This window comes from Semicossyphus pulcher, unplaced genomic scaffold (genome assembly GCF_022749685.1).
Source record: "Semicossyphus pulcher isolate SPU_LCO1_2020_fin unplaced genomic scaffold, fSemPul1.0.p SCAF_14, whole genome shotgun sequence".
Taxonomy (NCBI): Eukaryota; Metazoa; Chordata; class Actinopteri; order Labriformes; family Labridae; genus Semicossyphus; species Semicossyphus pulcher.
This window is the reverse complement of record NW_027211648.1, coordinates 4,332,212-4,351,424: the sequence shown is the minus strand read 5'-3', so window position 1 is coordinate 4,351,424 and position 19,213 is coordinate 4,332,212. Positions and strand designations below refer to the sequence as shown.

Genomic DNA, 19,213 nt, shown 5'->3' with positions numbered 1-19,213 from the left:
ATCAATTTTCTGTTATTCTAATGTGTTTTTGAATTACGTTGGTTAAGTTTACAACAAGCCGTTTTGCCATTCAAAGGTCAGACCTTAGCCACGATTGGCCGACAGTAACGTGTGCGATCCCACGTGGGGGAGCGGCCGCACTGCACCATCACTCCAAAGTTGTAGAAAACATGGCTGCTCTAGGATCGGTTATTCGACCTTACATGTACGAGCCAGAGTCGCCAGGAGGTATCGGAATGGTGAGTTGAATTCTTGACTACAAGCAAGTGCAAGAAGGCAGCCTGAGGTGAATGACGATTGATCGATTTCAGCGAAAGCAAGGTTCTACGTAGAACGCTGCAGCTGTTCTGAACGGCCCATTTTGGAGGAGACATTTTTAAAAATGTGATTCTGGAAAAACACGGAATTATGCAGTTTTCACTTCGAACAATAAACACCCAAACATGTGAAACATATGAAAATATGAGAATATCCATTTAGAAGATATTAAAGGTGGTATTCAAAGCATAGCTTGAGGTCTTTTTTACTTAGAATTTGTGTTCTTACTGAGTCACAGTATCTTTATCAAATTATATATTTAACTAAATATTCTAACAAAGCTGCTCGTCATAGATTACATTAAAATTTGAGACGGTAAGTAGCACCAATAAATTACCTGTCAAATATCTGTAGAGAAACATGGCACTTTGTTGTCAACAGTATGAAAACCTTCGAACACATTTGCAGCACAAAAACAAAATGTGGCCTTTTGAAAAGAAGATGCTTTACATCACATTTGAACACACACTGGCTCTTTATTTCAGCAGCTCCCCCACGAGCCTGAAAATATCCAAACCACCCAATTCATTAGAAACTGACAACATGAGCAGAGGGGAAGAAATCAGCTCTCCCAAAATTAGGCAAAACAAAGAAAACACTTTTCTTGAATCAAAAATCCTCTCACTTGCTGACCTGCAGCATCAGAAAAAAATCTCACTGCAAAGTTAACAGGTAGTTGGTTTGCTTTGGTATCTTCTTACCCAGAAAAAAGAGTTACCAAGTACTGCAACTGATCAGGAAGGAAGACAAAAATAAAAGCTCTGCATTTAGTTTGTACTTTACAATTTGCATGTTGGGACGCCTAGAGAAAGGCATGCTGGGAGCAAATCAATCCATAACATGGGGGTAAACAATTCAATGAAAAAAAATATCAAAAACAATATAAAAAAAAGCACAGCACCATTTCAAGATATTTAAATTAAGTGCTTAAATAAGGATGGGAAAATCAAAATATACAGAGAGGAGACTGAAACAGACTTGGCAGTGTGGTTTGGTTGTGTTATTGCAATGTGGCAGTGATTTCTTCTGTACATGCCAGTGTCATAAGAAAGGTAAAACAGGCAGGTAGGTCCAAGTGGTTTTAAACGAGCACATTGCTTCATGAAATCTGAAGGTCAAGCGTTCATCTCACATCTTCCCTCTTTAAAATTTGCATAAATAACTTTGCTATAGTTGAGTGAGACTTTGTAAAATCCCCATGTGTTGGCGCAATCCCGAAAGGTATTTCCTCGTGGGCGGGGAGGCCTCAGGCTCTGAGAGGAGATTGTACTCAGTCTGTTCGGGGGGGAGAGGTGGTGTGTTTTTGGAGGCAGTTTAAGGAGGACGAGGAGGAGGAGCTCACAGCTTCTTCAGTCGACTGTACATGTCTCTCTTGCTGCGCTCGCCGGCCCAGGTGCGACTCTTGAGGCGGAACGTCCTCAGGTCGTCTTTGAAGTCCTCGTGGTGCATGGGCCGGTAGGACTGAGGTTCACATTGTGACTGCGCAGGAAGAGAAGGAGACGAGTTCAAACCACTGAAGAGCCATTAAATGTGTTATTAAAAACTACTATGTGGGAGAAATACTCGCTCAATGTCTGATACAGAGCGGGATGTAGGCTGTGACAAAATAACCTCTTTAAAAAAAGTTTAAAATCATCTCAACTCACGGCCCTGAATGAGCCATCACAGACCAAAGACGACAAGTTTAGAGAAAGCTAATAAAAGCTAGCTGTTGCTTAATAGCGTCGGTAAACAAGTGTTACTTGTAGGATCAGAAACTTCTCGATAAAACAGCTATAAACAAACCAGCACCGTCTCCCAATATAACGGCCAGTAATTGTAGGTCAACAATTAACTGATAAGATCGAAACAGAGACCTTGTGTACGAAGTTTACGGTGTTTTTTTAAAGCCCAGATGTCAGAGAAAAAGGAATCTTGAAGCACAACATACCTGGAAATGAGGAAAGAAGTCTTTGTATCCGCCCTTGAGGATGTAGAGCTCGGGGTAGTGGAGTTTGGGATACTCGTTCATGGCGCGGTCTTGCTTCCTGACGAAGCGGCACATGCGAGGGCCGCGCTCCGACGAGAACTCGCAGTGGAAGATGATGACGACGCGTTTCTCCGGGCAGGACGGGATGACGGGTGTTTTGAGGAGGTAATCTTCCACCTGGTCTTCCTGATGCAGGTTCAGAGCTCCCTGAGGGGACAGAAGAACACAACCACTTAGTTTACAAAGTCAAGAAGTGAACACGAAACCTTTGCTCTCTTGTGCTCAGTGTCAATACTAAGATCTTAAAATGGTTTAAAATGTAAACCTCTACAGACTTCTGAAGGAAAATGGTCATTTTATATTTGAACCTTTGAAAGACAAACATGTTTGGAGGTTCCCGCTCACCTTGATGTGTCCTCCCTCGAACTCGTAGGGGTAGCGGCAGTCGAGGACGATGACTCGCTCCACTAGCTGGTTAAACTGGCCGGACAGAGCTGCAACCATCTGAGGAACACAGAACACAGTTGAGTATTCAGGTTAGCAAAAAGGGCTCAACGTGAACTTTTAAAAGGGACTTCCAGTTCATTTATTTGCACAGCTGTTTGTTTTTACAGGTTGGACTTAACTGAGTAATAATAATAATAATAATAATAATAATAATAATAATAAGACTTTATTAAGGACACAGCGTGAGGTCCATAGCACAAGTACAAAACAGTCCGACAACAGATGCCTGTTTGCATGCAAGTTAACGCGCAGCATTCAGACTGTAATGGCGATATTTTAATATACTTATTTTGGGGAGCATGTTCATCATGTTTTTTTTCACTACTTGTATGAAAAAGACCAAGAACGGGTTATAAAAAACAGCAAAAGAAATCCAACAAAGTGCCTCTACTCACCACTTCCTGGTTAATGTACTTGAGGTCTTGATGTTTGCCGTCCACTGTGGGTAGCACGAAAGGCTAAAGAGACATAGAAAGAGATTGTGTTAGAAGAGCAAATTAGAACAATTCAGTTATGAGTGTAAGAAACACAGCAGCCTCTCTTACCTTGGTGAAATCTCCGATAAGCTCATTCGAGCCGTCCTCACCGTCCAGCACCTTCTCAATGTCGGCCTGGCAGAAGGACTTGGACCTCTGCAGCAGCGAGCAGCTCTGGGGGAAGAAGAGGAGAGACTTAAGACAGGTTTCTATTCAAGTGTGGAAGGTCAAACTTAAGGTCAAGCTTAAGACCTTTCTTCCAACAGTCCTGCTTGATGATTATACGAGGTAGCACAGTGGGTTTGATAAATACTGATGGGTGTACTAGGCAGCAGGGACTCACCGGTCTTGGGGATTCTGCGTTTTGTTCCAGGGTGGTGACCTGCGTCCCTGCCAGGCTGCGTCGCCGCTTCACTCTGACAGGCGTGTTTTCGTCTCCAGGGCAGTCAGGACGCTTCGCTGAGGGGCGAGACACTGGGCTGGGCATGGAGGGGGAGCGAAACAGACTGCGCGGCCGGCAGCGAGTCACAGGCTGAAGGACACAAAATATAAAACTCAATACCCTCTTTGAATTTTAAAGACTCTTTTTGGTAGGTACACATTTTAATAAGAGCAAATGTAAACATTTCAGCCTGTTCATTTAGACTTACAGAGTCTTCTCCTATGCGGTCAGACACCAGCGGGGCGTGGAGCAGGCTGGCCATTCCCATCGGCATCCCAGAGTCGTTCTGTAAGATAAGAAGGCGGTGTCAGACGAGTGTCGTACAGGTAAGTCAAATAATGTCGCGATTTCATCAAGTCTGATCTTCTGAACTCTCCCAAGACAAGGACTCAACTCGATATTTTTCATTGGCATGCAATTCAACTCGTCTATGTAAGCGACAGGGCCTCACCTCCATGTTGTCATCGAGCACTTCCAGGAAGCCGTCGTCATCGTCGTCGTTCAGAGAGGAAGTGAGGGAGGAGCGTCTGAGGAACATGGGGCTGGAGTCCTGAAAGTCGAGCTGCTGGATCGGGGGAGGTGAAGAAAACTGAAAAAGAGGGAATAGATAAAAAAGCGTTAGCATCTTTCTGAGGACAGGTGAAAACTTTGTGCACCAAGACTGGCTGGGTGTTTTGTGTTCACACACCATGAGGGCGGGGGCTGAGCTGGGGCGGCGGGCAAACGCGTCCTTTGAATGGCCGCCGTTGAAGGAGCGAATGCGGCACCGCGATGCCGGCTTGGTTGGTTTCTTGAATTCAAAGCCCTCCTGATAAAAAGAGGAACATGTCGAAAGTTAATCAGTGCCCAACAGCTTTACAGAAGTCATTCAAAGCATCCAATGTCTCTATTTAAAAAAAGAAAATAAAAACCTTTCCCAATTTCTTCAAACTTAATGGCTAATAATCTGCTGCTATACAATATTTTCCGCTGGCATTGACTGTCTGAACTAACATCCTACGGTGGAGTTGATCTCCTTTTACCAAAATTGTTCTAACATTTGCTGTAAGTGTTACAAAAGTAAGCAAAATGATGCGATGCCTTTACCACGGCAACAAATCAGATTTTCGAGCATTATTTAAGTTCCATCTTCGGTGCTAAACAATCTAGATGTTCTAAACGAGAACAAGTGAAGAACTAACCTCGGGCAGGTTCTCCTTGTTCTCACGTTGGGAGCCAGAGGAGGCGGGTATTTGCGAGGGTTGTTGGCCGAATATTCCGTAACGGTGGGAATCTGTTTCCTGTCCTTTCATAGATGGACTGAAGCTCAGGAGCTGGACCTGAGGGAGGGTGAGAGGAAGGCAGAGGCTCAGTAACTATGAACAAGCAGCACTGTGGTAGGTTTTCACAATGGAGGATGTTTGAACACTTAACATGTGAACAAAATCAGGACAAAATCTTCTTGCACAAAGTGAGCTACAAATTTAATGAGGCTTGAAAGCAAATACTTAAATAATCATATCCCAAAATATTTCACGTAGTTTAAAGTAAAAAAGATCAGAAAACGAACAAAAGAAATTTAGTTCTAGAGCTTTTCTGGCCTGCTCGATGGCTCAAGTTAGCATACAACAGGACACATTCTCACAGCACCTGTCTGCCACGAACATCTGCATAATATCTGGCCATTTAAAAAAAGAGAAATCTGCTCACCGGTAGCGAGTTGTTTCTTCGAATCGGCATCTTCCTGTAATTGACAGAAGGCAGAGAAAGACGTTGCAGTCAATACAAATCAAATCAGGCAGACCGGTTGGTGGAGTGAATTACTCCTTGGAGAGCAACAATAACCGAAGCCCTGGTAATGATTTCAGATTACTGACAAGAACGGAACTTACTCGTTGAAAACTCTGCTCGACTGTTGGATGGCTCTTTCAAATCTGTAACAGAAGACATGACAAATTATGTAAAATACAAAAGATATTCTAACAAAGTGCTGGGAAAGAATGGGAAGTTGTAATGCGATTTTTTGCAAACCGTTTACTTCAGTTGAATCTTATTTAGCCCTGATAAAAGTAAAATGTCTTTATACTAAAACCTGCAAAGAAAAGAAGCTGGAAGGCGACGTCGCCTTTCCGAGAACACCTTGTGCTCATAAACTACAAAGACAAAGAACCTGGAGCTCTATTGAGAAAGCGAGAGGAACGGTTGGAAAAGAGGAAGTTGGGTGAATGCACAGAGGCAAGAGGTTGTCTTTGCATTTGGAGTAATGCCCACCTGTATGCTAAATGAGGTTGAGGGCTCAGTGTGCAGCTCAAGAGGGGGGGCGGAGGGAGGGGGGGGGGCAGGAGAAGGGATGCAGAGATCAGCTAATCTACCATATGCCTGCTGGAGCCAACGCCGCCAACCTCTTTTCTGCAAGAGCCCTTTGTCTGTCGAGGAGAGAGCGTGTCTCACTCAATGCAGACCACAAGAAGGGGGGGCAGTTGTTCTCTAGGGGTGCCCTCATTTCAATGGCCCTGACGCAGAGAAAAACTCCAGCCCCCCTTTTCCTATTGAAATAACAGTGCATAGGAAGAGTGTGCCAAAACCCAGAGGGGGTGGGCTATCATTAAACCCAAGCGCAGGGCACGTCCTCCCCCCAATCTGAAACTCCTAGCAACGGAGCAGCTGTAAAGGAGGTGAATGAGGTCTTCAGGACCAAATGCTGCTGTAAAGGAACTCGCACATCAGACAGCGGCAGATGTTTGCAGAGACAAACCCAACTAAGAATTAAGAAAAGGGGCCACCCAAGATTAGACAGCTGATGATATGCTGACAAACTTGTTAAGATAACAAAGCGGGGCTGCAATCAGGTTATGTAGCCAACACAAAGTCTTTTTCACGTCATAACTTAAAGAAAGTTAAGCTTACTAGCCCCTGGTAGCTAATCTTCTCAGAACAAAATGAGTGAAGCCGTTGCTTTAAAGCCAACGGTTGGGATAATAATCCTACAGATGAGATTGTGCTTGCCTCAGCTGAGCCCAAGCGCAGGGTGGGGGTGGAGAAGGGGGTCCAATGGGGTAAGCAGAGGGGCACATCTCGCAGGCTGATTGATTAGAACAGACATGAGAAAGACAGTGCAACTTACGTGTCCTCCATTTCATCCATGGGGCTGGGGAGATCCATACCGAGGCCTGAAGGAAGAGATTTGTGTCGCAGATCAATACAAGCATCAGGTGGTACAGTGCATGATGAACAACCAGCTGAATACCATTGGACTAGAGCTGTGGCTGGTGGATTCTTCACATTTAACAGGAACATTGCAGCAAGTTCAGAGTTGAATTGATTACAAAAAAAAGTTTAATATTAATGTTTAAAAATAGATAGGACTGCAAGTAAAGAATACTTTTTTTATCACTGATTAAATTTCAAATGATTGTTGTGTTAAAAAGTCTTATTTCTTATGCTTTTTGGGTCGAACAAACACAAACAAAATATCACAAAGCGGATAAAACAGTATTTCAAATCGGGAAATATTCAAACACACAGCATGTCTAAAATAAAGGAGAATTGACTATTATATGAGATGCAGATATAGATTAACACTGGGCCCGCAGGCATCAATTCTACTAGCATCAATTAGCACAAACAATAGCTTTTTAGGGGGTCTCACCAGCATCAGATGAGACGTCAGAAGCAAAGGAGGGAACCTTCTCCAGGGGTGCATGCTTTCTCCTTTTCGGGGTATCACATTGGCTGTGTGGGAAAAAGATAAAAGTGGGAAATCAATTACATGCACCGTAAACAAGACTTGGCATGCTTGGAAATGTCTGGAATACATCAAGTGTCGTCTCCGGCTTGCATTTAGTAGCAGTTTAATTCAGTACAAATAAATAGAAGAAATAACACACGAGGCACAAGATTAATACCTTCCGAGCACAACTAAATTGTCCATGTCGAGAGCCAAGTTGGTGACAGGGGACAGCACGGTCGCGGGTCCAGGGGAGAACAGATTCTTGCAGTGCGCGTTCTTCGTGCTCAGCTCGGGCAGAGAGAGCGAGGAAAGTCCCGGGATGCCGTCGGGCCTTCTTTTCAAACCGATGTTAACAGGACTTGTGTTACCAAAACCATTGACCGACTCCATCTTTAGCTGTCCAATTTGTATAAATCCTGCAGCTGATATTGCTTTTGTTCGATTTTGTTTGAATTTCGGGTCGGAAGGTGACAATTAGCAAGACGGTCCAAACTTCTAGCTAACCCGGAAGCTAACAAGTAGCAACAATTTAAGGCAACATTTCCAAAGATACGCTCCCAAACACCGGCTGGAAGTGAGTCTGCGGTTCCGTGTGGAGTGAAACTTTCATTCAGTCTTGCTAAGGTACTAAAGTATCATAGTTGTTGTTCCTGTCGGAGAGCTGCAGCACAGCGTACTCCCTCTCTGACAGCCCCTGGTTTCTGAGAAAAGGACACTGGAGCTGCTCGTATTTATGTTCAAAATAGAAGCTTCGGAGCGGCAATCTCTCAGCCAATCAGCGCGATTGTTACATCAGGTCGACCAATCAGAGCGCGTTACTAGTCTCCGCTGTTGTCCTTCCACCGGATGGGGGAGAAGAAGAAGGATGTGACACAATCCTTTAAAATGTTCATCTTTCTTCTCAAATATCTTTTGTTCCCAGACTTTCAGCTATGAGCCCTTACTATAAGCAATTAATGCGTCAGAAATAGTTACTTTTTTAATGCCAAATATAGCATATTTTATCACACAATTTCTGTTTAATTATGTGGGGGGAACATAGTTTGCAAACAGGAGATTTGGAGGAAAAAAAGGCAAAATCTCCTTGAAATGACAAAATGGCTGCTTTCCAAGTATGTATAACCAAGAATAAAAACAACACCAATTTAAAACACAGGAAAATCATCTAAATTGATGTTTAACTGAATTATATATGCAAAAATAAAAGAGTATTGCTTCATTTTATTTCATGCTTATTAAGCTCATAAGCCTTCCGCACAAAGTGTTAGTAGTTTGGACCCATATGCCACACATTCTCCCCTGTCTTTAATTGTATCAAATACAAATAAATAAATATAACTAAATGTGAGACACAGTAAGGACAACAGATGGCCCAACATTATGTAATGAGATGTAACTGTAGTGGTGGACAAAGTACACAAATTCATACTTGAGTCAAAATATAGATACTCAAATATTACTCCAATACAAGTGAAAGTTGCTCAGTCAAATTATAACTTGAGTTAAAGTATTCAAACTTCTTTTTAAAAAATGCAGTCAAGAACACATGGGTGGACATTCTGCTACGTTATGTTTATTTAGAAAACATCATTTATATTTTTAAACTCAAATGCTGCAGATTTCCAGATTTGCAGCTCAATAATGGGAACAACCAAAATGTCAGCCAAAGCCACGATGACCACCACTAAATAAACGGCCTGATCTGAGTGACGTTTGCTCTGCGTTTGCGTTCAACCATAGAGACGTGCGAGGTACAGGTATGGAAATACCACTTAGACAAACCACAGAGCACCGTCAGAGCAAAAGCAGTGAGTAATACGTTTCCCCGAAAAATAATACTCAAGTAAAGTACAGATACTCAAAAAATTTACTTAAGTACATTTACTCCGATGCTGTCCACCCCTGTGTAACTGTAGTACAATATGCTTGCTGTGGCTGAATGTGTTTAGATGTAAATGTTTGTAGTTTGCATTTGTGGTTTTATGTATGAGTTGGTGTGGAAGTAGACACATTTTAAAGTGGTTTTAGTTCTTCTTTGGTACATCAAATTTCACTTCCTGTCTCCTACGTGAGAGAAATTGCAGCTTAAGTCTCGGAAACAAGGTAAAAAAAAAAGTGTCAGAATAAGGTCTTGATTCAAAGACAGAAACACTGCTTCTCTGGTATCCTTAAACTAAAAGCATGTAATATAAATTAATATGAAGAAGCAATCTTATAAGTTGCATCTAACAGTTCAGTTTCAGAGCATTTGTGGAATACTTAATACCTTTAATCAAGCACTCATGTCATATTCTCTGGTCCCAGGGGCTTAAGTGTAAACTCACTCAGCAAACAGAGAAAAAAACTCGTGTTTGTAGAGTACAATCCAAATTTGCTGACCAGAAAACACGCACTTGCCTGTAACTAGTTCAACCAGATCGAGAGGCAGTCCAACTGACAAAACCAGAGAGATGTTGCCAGTGGACACACCTCAGCTCTCTGCCTTTAGCTTCATTTGAGGTTTGTGTTTGTTGTTCTGCAAAGTTTCTGTTTGATTCCTCTTTAAATTCCTTCAAAGTGCATGTCTCTGAAGTGCAGCCCTTACTGTACTTACAATGCTGAATGTGCAGTTATGTGTAATCCTGAGTCTGTTATCTTATCAGGCAGGCAGCACCCACTTTAACACAACAACAGCACCTTAGCATTCCAACGAGAAGCTCTTTCAGTATCATTTTTAGCCAACCCGGAGTTGTTAACACTGGGGTGTACTGACCTTTGGCCTGTGGAAAAACCACTGTTCACCGCAACAGGCTTTGTTCAGGTAAAGTATCTGTTTGATTGGCATCACGAATGTAAATGAAGCTTAATGAACTTCCCTGGAGAGCCATGAGCGCGGGCCTCCGACTCCGGGCTCCCCACCCCACATCTCAAAAGAGGAGACAAAAGGTGGAGAGAGAGACGGCGACTCACCTCGAATAAAACCTCCCGACACCTTCTTTTCCCACCACACGCGCACTGAACCCCCACAGCCCCCTGATTTCCTCTTTACACAAGCTCACACCAGCACACATAAAAAGGTGTCAAGATTCACAAACTAATGATGCTTAAAAGACACCATAAAATACAAAACAGGTGTCAAGCTACTGTTCTTTTATGCTTCTGCTCTTGCTAGATTTCCTTATCCATGCTCATCATTTTGCGTTGTATTCAAGGGTTGGTTGGCCATCTTCTCCGTCTATAAGTCAGCTGAGTCATTAGTAGATTATTCATAAAACCGCTCCGAGCAAACTTTTTTATACCTCTGCAAACATATTTCAGAGAGATCATGTTGCTGTCTTTACACCGAGAATTTGCTTTGCTTTGTTTTAGTTAACACAATAACTCGGAAGAAAAATAGCATAAGGCTAACAGAGAATGGCAATAATCATTAGTTGCAGCCTTTGATATTTTTGTAAACCCTAAAGAAGTGTCTACCATACTCAAGTTTAATTTTTTTGTACTGTTTTACCTGTGACTGAATTCTTTCTGTATTTTATTTCTTTGTTTTTGCATAAAACCTTGTAACTGTCGTCCTTGCAGAAAGGATTACGACTTTAATTCAATGTGAGCCCGCTGGTTAAGTAACATGCTTTTAAACTGCATTTAAATGCTTTAAAATTATGCAACGAAGACCAGAATTAAAGCAGAATTGACTTGTTCACTGTGACTCGTAACGAAACCGAATTTCATCTTCAGGACTTTTTCAGAAGGTGCAGAAACATATCAAGAAATTTTGAAGTATAAGAAGGTTATGTGTGGTTTAGAAACTGCAACTTATCAAGTGGTAGGATATTTTTACCAACCAGCCTCAAGGCTTTCAAACAAACTGCAAACAGTAATAAAACCATTACCGCCGTTCAGACTTAGGTACATGCTGCAATAAAAAGTGCTCCAAAGTTCATTAATTCACTGTAATATTGTCACACCCACTCCTATCTGTCTTTATATGGCTTAAACAGTTTATCTGCAGGCAGTTTGTTTTGTTGGATTGTTGTTCGCTGTGATTAGGATACTGATAATTGATACGTCCCCACCACTGGCCTCAATACTTTGTGCTGTTTTCCCTCCAAAAAGTCCCTCCATCTTCAGCTGTTTGTAGAGGGTGTAGCTGCACAGGAGGAAGGGTTTTACACACACACACACACACACACGCACACACGCAAACACACAAATGTAGCCCAGTAGAGTTTTGTAAGTCGAGTAAGGACCTTCTCATTAACAATGGACAACTGTCAGACAACCTCAAACTCAACCTGAAGGTCCTGATTGGAGAAAGGGCAATGAGCAGTTGATTGCACACTTACTCGTGCATTTGCATTCGTCTTATCTGTAAATGAATTGTCGCAGCTGCATTAACATTGACACTAGTTCAAACAGGTCATTAATGCAGACTCAGAGGCAGCTGCATTACAGAGCACCCAGACTGTCACGAGGGCAGAGGAGACAGTTTAGTAACACAAACCGAGGACACCATACAGCCGGGTAATTCCTGTAACCTCACAAGCTCGCTCACAAGAACAACTTCATTCCACAGCAGTGTGTAATGATGTCTTCTATTTATGACCTTTCTCGAGTGTGAAGTGCAACTAAAACAGTGCAGTGCAGTTAGTTGCACTAGGTGTGCAACTAACTGTGACTATGAGACACCAGACATACGAGCCAAAAAGTTGTACATTTGCCACAAACACGAGCCACTGCTATTACACACAGCGATCAACGTTTGGTCCATGAAAGTAGCCCTCTTAGCTTTACGTGATAAAAAGATGAGTGAATAAACTGCAGTTAAAACATTTTGAATACCAGATTAGAGATGTTGAGATGAATAGTCTTGATTTAACTTTTCAATTTTGAAAAATGTGCTTATTTCTTGTGAAGAATTAGAGATGATGGTATCACTTTCGCGTCTCTACAGTAAAAAATAAGCTAGGCTAAGGCTAGCTGGTGATTAGCCAAACATGACAGCTACTAGGGGAACAACTAGCATGCCCCTTTCACAGGTTAAAAATAACATACTCTAAATATTTTGCTAACATTTGTGCATCAACTCAGTTCTTGAAAATATCTGAAAAGTCTCTTAGCATGAATCAGAAGTCACCCTTATTACGGTACAGTAAAAAAGAAGCTACAGCTAGCATGTTATAAGCTAATGTTACAAGCATAGGAGCAGGGAGAACAGCTAGCCTAGCTTCCTATCCAAAGTTAAAAGCGTTTGCCTACCAGCACAAGATTAATTAATCACATTATATTTAGTATGTAAACCTGGAAAGTATTGGTCTTACTTTGAGACGCTGGAAGATTTCTTGCTAGCTCCAGCCTGCACCATGTTTTATCTGCTAGCTGGCAAATGCTCTTGGTCCCCCTCTCATTCAAATTCCCCTTCAACCTTTAATCTAACTTTTTATCCAGTAGCTATAAGGCGAGTTTAATCAGGTTTATTATGACTGACTGCTATTCAGTCAGTATTTAACAAATCGAATATTAGTTTATGTACAAGTGCTATCTCAAGCGTTGCCTTCTTAATAATCATGCCATGCCAAACCTGTGTATTATGTAGAACTTAAAGCCATATGAATTGGATGATGGAACTAGCTACCTAGCTTAGCAGCCTACTGCTTCGTCTTAAGTTTTGTTGTGTTTTAGTGTCTGGAGTCATTTTGGTCTTTGATAAGACCTCTTTGAAATAAAAAATGAACTAAGACTATTGAGGAAATTAGACATATCATTTTGATTGCGTGTTGGTCTTTGAACAGAGCCATGCTAGCTGTTTTCCCCTTGTTTCTGCTCTGTAAGCCAAGCTAAGCTATTCCCTTGCTGGATGTATCTTCACATTCAGCTCAGAGACAGAGATACTTCTTATCTCTCTCTCAGCAAGATAGACAGTACAGCTATCTCTCAAATATTGAACTGCTTCTGCGACTACAATGACAGAGCTAGCTTAATATAGTGTCTCAGTGCTTTGCTCTGCTGTCAGGAGGAATTTCTTATCACAGGATTTCTGGTTTCCCGCCTGAAGACTTTTCAGATAAGAGGATTATAAAGATAAACAATGCAAAGTGAGCTGAAGCAGATACGTTGCCAAAACATTGTGTTTCTTCTCTTCCTATAGCAAACCAAAGCAGGAAAAGGCCAACATATGCAAAGCTAACAGCATTTATTGTCGCATTAGCTAGCAGCTATCTAAGTCGTATTATTTAGCCTTGTTTTGGTCAAAGATCTGAGTGTCTTGTCCCTTTTCTGAGGTGGATATTGATCAAGAAAAGTAATGTACACTGGAGAAGTTTGCATGCACGTATATGAGAGAAGGTTAGGATTATTGATTTATTCATTCACAATATGTTTTAATTTTCCCTCCCACTGATGAGTCCTGCTGTCATGAGGTTTCTCTATGCTCTCTAAGTTATATAACCACACAGACTTTTCTCCTGTATATATAATCCCTCCTTTCACAGAGGACTGAAGGGTTTGTTTGCATGGAGACGCTCAGTCAGCCACTGCTTCCCCCCACCGCCTCCCTGGTGTTCATCCATACCATTGTTCCCTCTTATTGTCTCCTCTCGTGTCAATGCAGACTCTCCTCTGGTGTAGGTCACCCCTCCACCTCCTCCGGGGCTCAGGTCGAGGGAGAAGGAGAGCACATCTGCTGGTGGAGGAGGCTCCGGCGGCCGACAGATGGACGACAGCCCAGAGGGAGCAGCTCCAGCCTCTGGCCAGGAATTCTGGAGGGAAAGGAGGACAAAAGACGAGGAGGGGACGAAGACGGGAGGCTGTGCTGGATGTATGTGGGGGTCAAAGAGAGGAAGGAGGTTTATAGAGTGCAGTGACATAACTGACAAGGCTTTGAGGATACTTTAAAGTGTCAGGTGATAATTTAGGTATTAAAAAATCCATCGGCGCAGTCAAAATAAGTACATTCTCTTAAGTACAAATCTGTGTTTATTCCATTTCTGGATCTTTATACTTCGAGTCAACCACATCTTAGAGGCAAATATACTTTTTATTAAGTAGTAAGTATCTCAAAATGGCCTGATTTGATTTTTTTACTGATGAATTCAAGAATTAAGGAATCAGAAATGAGACAAAAGGTGTTTCACAACCAACACGATCAGATATAAACCATACTTTTTATGATATTGTTACAAATATAATATACAATATTCCTATTAATACATTTTCCTCTCCTCCTTGATACATTTTTTGTGCTTCTCAAGCTCAATAAACTATTAAACCCACACTCATCGTCACAAAACGAAGGAAAGAAAGAATACGATGTGACGTAGCTGTTAAAATTAGCACCTAAACATCAACACCAGTAAAAATGGAATATACACATATATTGTGTGTGTTTTATCATCTTATCATTACTTTTTTTAAACAAATGTATGACGTACTTAACTTAAAAAGGAGCTATAGCTGTCAGCTCAGAGATTAGCCTCTGCATGAAATACAAAGACTCATTAATGGTAAGTACAGAACAGAGCAGGCTAGATGAATTTCCGCTCTCTCTGCTGTGAAACATGGAGGTTTGCTGTGTTTTGTGTTGTGTTTGTCTTTGTGTTGAGCAGCTTGTTGAGTGTCAGTCAGTTTATTCCCGCTCCAAACTGTGTGTGTCTCTTTGTCTGTTTGGAGCCTTTAATTAGCTGATCTTAATCTATACAGCCTCTGAGATCAGCAGCAGTTTTATACACTTTTATGATCAGGAGCTCCAACGACTCTTAAGCCACACCTTTCATGGCAACAAAATGTAATAAAATATTGAAGCAAACCCTGTGCTGGTAATATTTCAGTTCATGTACAGAGGCCACAGTTCTCCATGCAGCGGCCGTGGGTACAACTCCAACCTCGGCCCCTTGCTGCGTGCCATCCCCCACTCTCTATCCACTGGAAAAAGTAATTGTTCATGACACCTGCTTATTTCAATGAAAGCAAATACAAGGGCAATTTAAACTGCTCTTCAGTGTTTTTAAAGCTCCTGTGAGGAACTTTGGGTTTGTGTTGATTTTGGCGCCCCCTGTGGACAAAGCTGCACCTCTGATCTCTTTGCTGATTCTGTCCTGTTCATGCTTAAGTGGAGGTTTTTAACAAAAATCTCATCCTGTCACATGTATCACTCATTTAAAATGTTTGCCCTGGAAAATGTAAACAAAGGCAGCGTGCAGTTAACCGCTTCGTCTGACAGCTACCCCCCCGCCAGCGGTCTGAGACATGAAAAATAACTATAAAGAAGGAATCAGTCTTGTCGCTTATGGTCTGGTTTGCTTCTGTAGGTCATATAGAGTCATCAGAATTAATTTTAGTCTGTTTCATAACCAGCTGAAAAACTCCTCACAGGAGCTTTAATGCATATTTCATCAATTATACTTCCACCTATGAGTGTAAATGAGGGCCGACGGTGAAGTGGTTAACGTCACTGCTTCGAATCCTGGTTTTGGACATGGTGGGCCTTTCTGTGTGGAGTTTGCATGTTCTCCCTGTGCATGCGTGGGTTCCCTTCCGGCTTCCTCCCACAGTCCAAAGACATGCTCATTAGGTTCATTGGTGACTCTAAAACTGCACGTAGGTGTGAGTGTGAGCGTGAAAGGTTGTCTGTGTCAGCCCTGTGATTGACCGGCGATCAGGAGGGTGTTCCCCCGCCTCTGCTTTCAGTTTCAGTGACAGCTTTCAGTTACATCTCCTCTTTTATCAGTACCATGTATTTAGCTCCTTCAAATATCTTTATATGCACTTTCATTACTGTAATAATAGTATTTATTTTTACTGCCGCTTGTGTATGATGTGATAGTCCAGTCTGACATAATTCAGCATTTAGCAGTTAAAGTGAGGATGTTTTGGTTGAGATAAAGTTTAATTAAATCTTAATCAGGATTTACTTACTTTCATGTAATAATAATAATAATAATAATAATAATAATACATTTTATTTATATAGCGCTTTTAAAGGTGCTCAAAGGCACTTTACATGAACGAAAGAACAGAAGCAACAATAGCAAATACATTAAGAACATAAGTTAAATAAAAGATGTATATAAAGGTAAGAGAAAGTTAAAAAGAAATAGATCATAGATTGAAAACAGATTGAAAAAGGTGGGATTTGAATGTGGTTTTAAAGGACGGGAGTGAAGGAGAGTGTCTGAGGTGTTGGGGGAGAGAGTTCCAGAGGGAGGGGGCAGCACTGTAAAAGGCGCTGTCCCCCCAGGTCCGGTGTTTGGTTCGGGTGAGAGGGGTGAGGAGGTTGGCATGGGTAGATCTTAGGTTGCGGGTGGGGGTGTATTGGAGAAGGAGGTCAGCGAGGTAGGAGGGGGCAAGATTGTGAAGGGCCTTGTAGGTGATTAGTAGGATTCTGAATTTGATGGGAAGCCAGTGGAGGCGCCGTAGGACAGGGGCGATGTGGTCTCTGGTGCGAGAGTGGGTGAGCAGACGGGCGGCAGAGTTTTGGATGTATTGCAGTTTGTTGAGGATTTTGGAGGATGTGCCATAAAGAATGCTATGGATGGAAGAAGGCAGTTTTGGCGATGAAGTTGACGTGATGTTCAAAGGAGAGAGATGTACTAAAATACACACAGGTAGAGCAGTTTTTGGTCGTGTGTAACCAGAAGACGCACTTTATTTTCATATAATTCATAATCAACTAATCAAAACAAATCGCTACAAATATCCTGGGAGATAGTCCAGACTTTATTTAGTTTCATGCCTGCTCCTCAGAGACGCAGTTTAACGTCTAAAACATGAACTTTAATTAGTTCTCACTCTATTGTACCTGCCTGCTTTTCTCATGTTAATCACTTTCTGTGTTTCTGACCAACTGAAAGACTTCCTGTTCAGCTTGTGTGGCGGTGTGACTCCCCCTTTGTCTGACTGCTAATATGAGTGATGGGCACGTGTGTGTGTGTGTGTGTGTGTGTGTGTGTCACATACATTCTGAATATTGCATGGAAAGCAGTTGGCAGCAGTTGGGCCGTCCATCTGTCAGAGGCAGCGCCGGGCCTGGTGTTAAAGAGGATCAGACAGAGTTTATTAATCATGCAGGAGGTCAGGGATTAAAAGTTAATAAGTTCAACAAGTATCAAAGGTGACGTTATTAAATGTTCATCAGCTCAACAATTAGCAGCACTTTACCGCCACGTCCCAGCTGACTGATGCTTTATTAATGCTGGATTAATTGGCTGTGATGTCACTCCGCCCTGCAGGGGTCGAACATCAGGTATCACTTTATACATGCCGCGTGTAAAGGAGGCGCACAGAGGAGGGTTACAGGTCAGAGGACATGTCCTCTCAGACTTCTTCAGAGAGTTAGACACCATTAAAGTAAGACTGGATTCATGTGTATTTCACGGAGACACCACATCACTGCCTGAAATCCTGAAACACCCCGCTGTTCTTTAAGCATCTTTAGATGATATTAACAACTTTAAAAATGGATTCATGTAAGGATAGGATGGTTCCTGGGCCGGAGTTTGAGGTGCTCTTTGAATAGTGATATAAGAAGACACGAAGGCACCCCTGTGACAGCAAGCTGCTGTCAAATCTGTCTTTGGCCCTGCACCTCATCCATCCACTGTAGCCTAATGATGTGTCATTATTTTAACTGTGTAAAGTGCAGTACTAATATTTGTCTATTGTAACTTTTAATCAGCAGTGCTACATTTTAAACGTGTATTTCCTGTGTTCTGTCACTCATGTACTTTGTAATCCTCCACAATGACCTCTTGGAGACAAATTAATTTGATTTGATTTGATTTCATGGAAAAAAAGTTTCATACAGTAATTCTTATATCAGACACTGAATGAAATGCACACATATGAGTCAGCGTCACATTTACAGTACAGCACCTTCACAGTGTTAATTTATAATATGGTGCCACCTGCTGGTCATTTGTGAGACCGCAGCTCTGGGGGGGGAATCAGGAATAGAACTACAATATGTTCTGGACTACAAAAATGGGGACTTCCCAGCGCTTAAAGAAAAGTGCAGATGTGCAGTGATGATTATAATGTCTTAAATCAGAATTAAATGATGAATGAATGATTTGAAATAACAAAACAGAAAAACCTTTAGTTTAGTCAGGACATTGAACGGAATAAATCAATTCTTTAATTATATTAACTTTATAAAAATAATCAATAAAGCTTCCTTGACCAGAGTAGAACAGAAAATATACGCACACACCTAACAAATAGTGGAACAAATCAACACAGCATTATAGATATACATAAATATACTGAAAACGAGACGTTTTATATTACGAGGAGGTGAAGCTTTAAAAACTTGTAATTTTATTAAGTGGACACATGGGGGCAGTGTTGAGTTTTTAAAACTATGAGTTCTGCTCCTTCTTTACCCCTGTGTCCTTCTGTTTTTTAATGTTACACAAGACACAAATATTAATGTGCTTATTGTCATGAACAATATAACTCTGTCTACATGATCATGGTGAAATAAAGTCTTGTTGTTGTTGATCTTTTTATCCAAACAGATCAACAAATCTAATCGACAGTCTCTTTAAACTGAGCTCCATTTTATTTCTAGTTTTAGAAAAGAGACATTATGGTGGTCAGGAGGTGAATCAGAGTGCAGCTGCATGGCCAATGACAGCCATCAATAATCTGATCAATGACATTTGTGGGGTTTTTTTAAGGCAGAAAAACTGCAGTGAAAAGGGTCTCCTTCTTTCCACACAGAAAGTCTGCTGAAGTCTTGGTCCTTGTTTATATTTATATGTTTGTTTTTAATCCCCTTACTTTGTTCTGTCTTTCTTCCTTTATTTATCATAGTTATG

General features: G+C 41.6%; 1 protein-coding gene across 2 annotated transcripts; it reads right to left on the bottom strand.

Annotated features, from left to right (window-relative positions):
* Positions 1 to 788: 788 nt before the first annotated feature.
* On the bottom strand, positions 789 to 8,102 carry cdc25b (cell division cycle 25B). Of its 2 annotated transcripts, XM_069661721.1 has the most exons (15): positions 7,597 to 8,102; positions 7,341 to 7,423; positions 6,816 to 6,861; positions 5,584 to 5,625; positions 5,402 to 5,435; positions 4,894 to 5,031; positions 4,401 to 4,520; positions 4,164 to 4,301; positions 3,921 to 3,998; positions 3,614 to 3,802; positions 3,340 to 3,444; positions 3,190 to 3,252; positions 2,693 to 2,791; positions 2,249 to 2,494; positions 789 to 1,797 (listed from the first exon to the last, which is right to left on the bottom strand). In XM_069661721.1, exons 1-15 carry the CDS (start codon positions 7,809 to 7,811, stop codon positions 1,657 to 1,659), a joined length of 1,737 nt encoding a protein of 578 aa, XP_069517822.1. In that variant the 5' UTR covers positions 7,812 to 8,102; the 3' UTR covers positions 789 to 1,656. The 2 variants fall into 2 exon arrangements, with proteins under 2 accessions (XP_069517822.1, XP_069517823.1); XM_069661722.1 differs by lacking the exon at positions 4,401 to 4,520.
* Between the last annotated feature and the right edge of the window lie 11,111 nt (positions 8,103 to 19,213).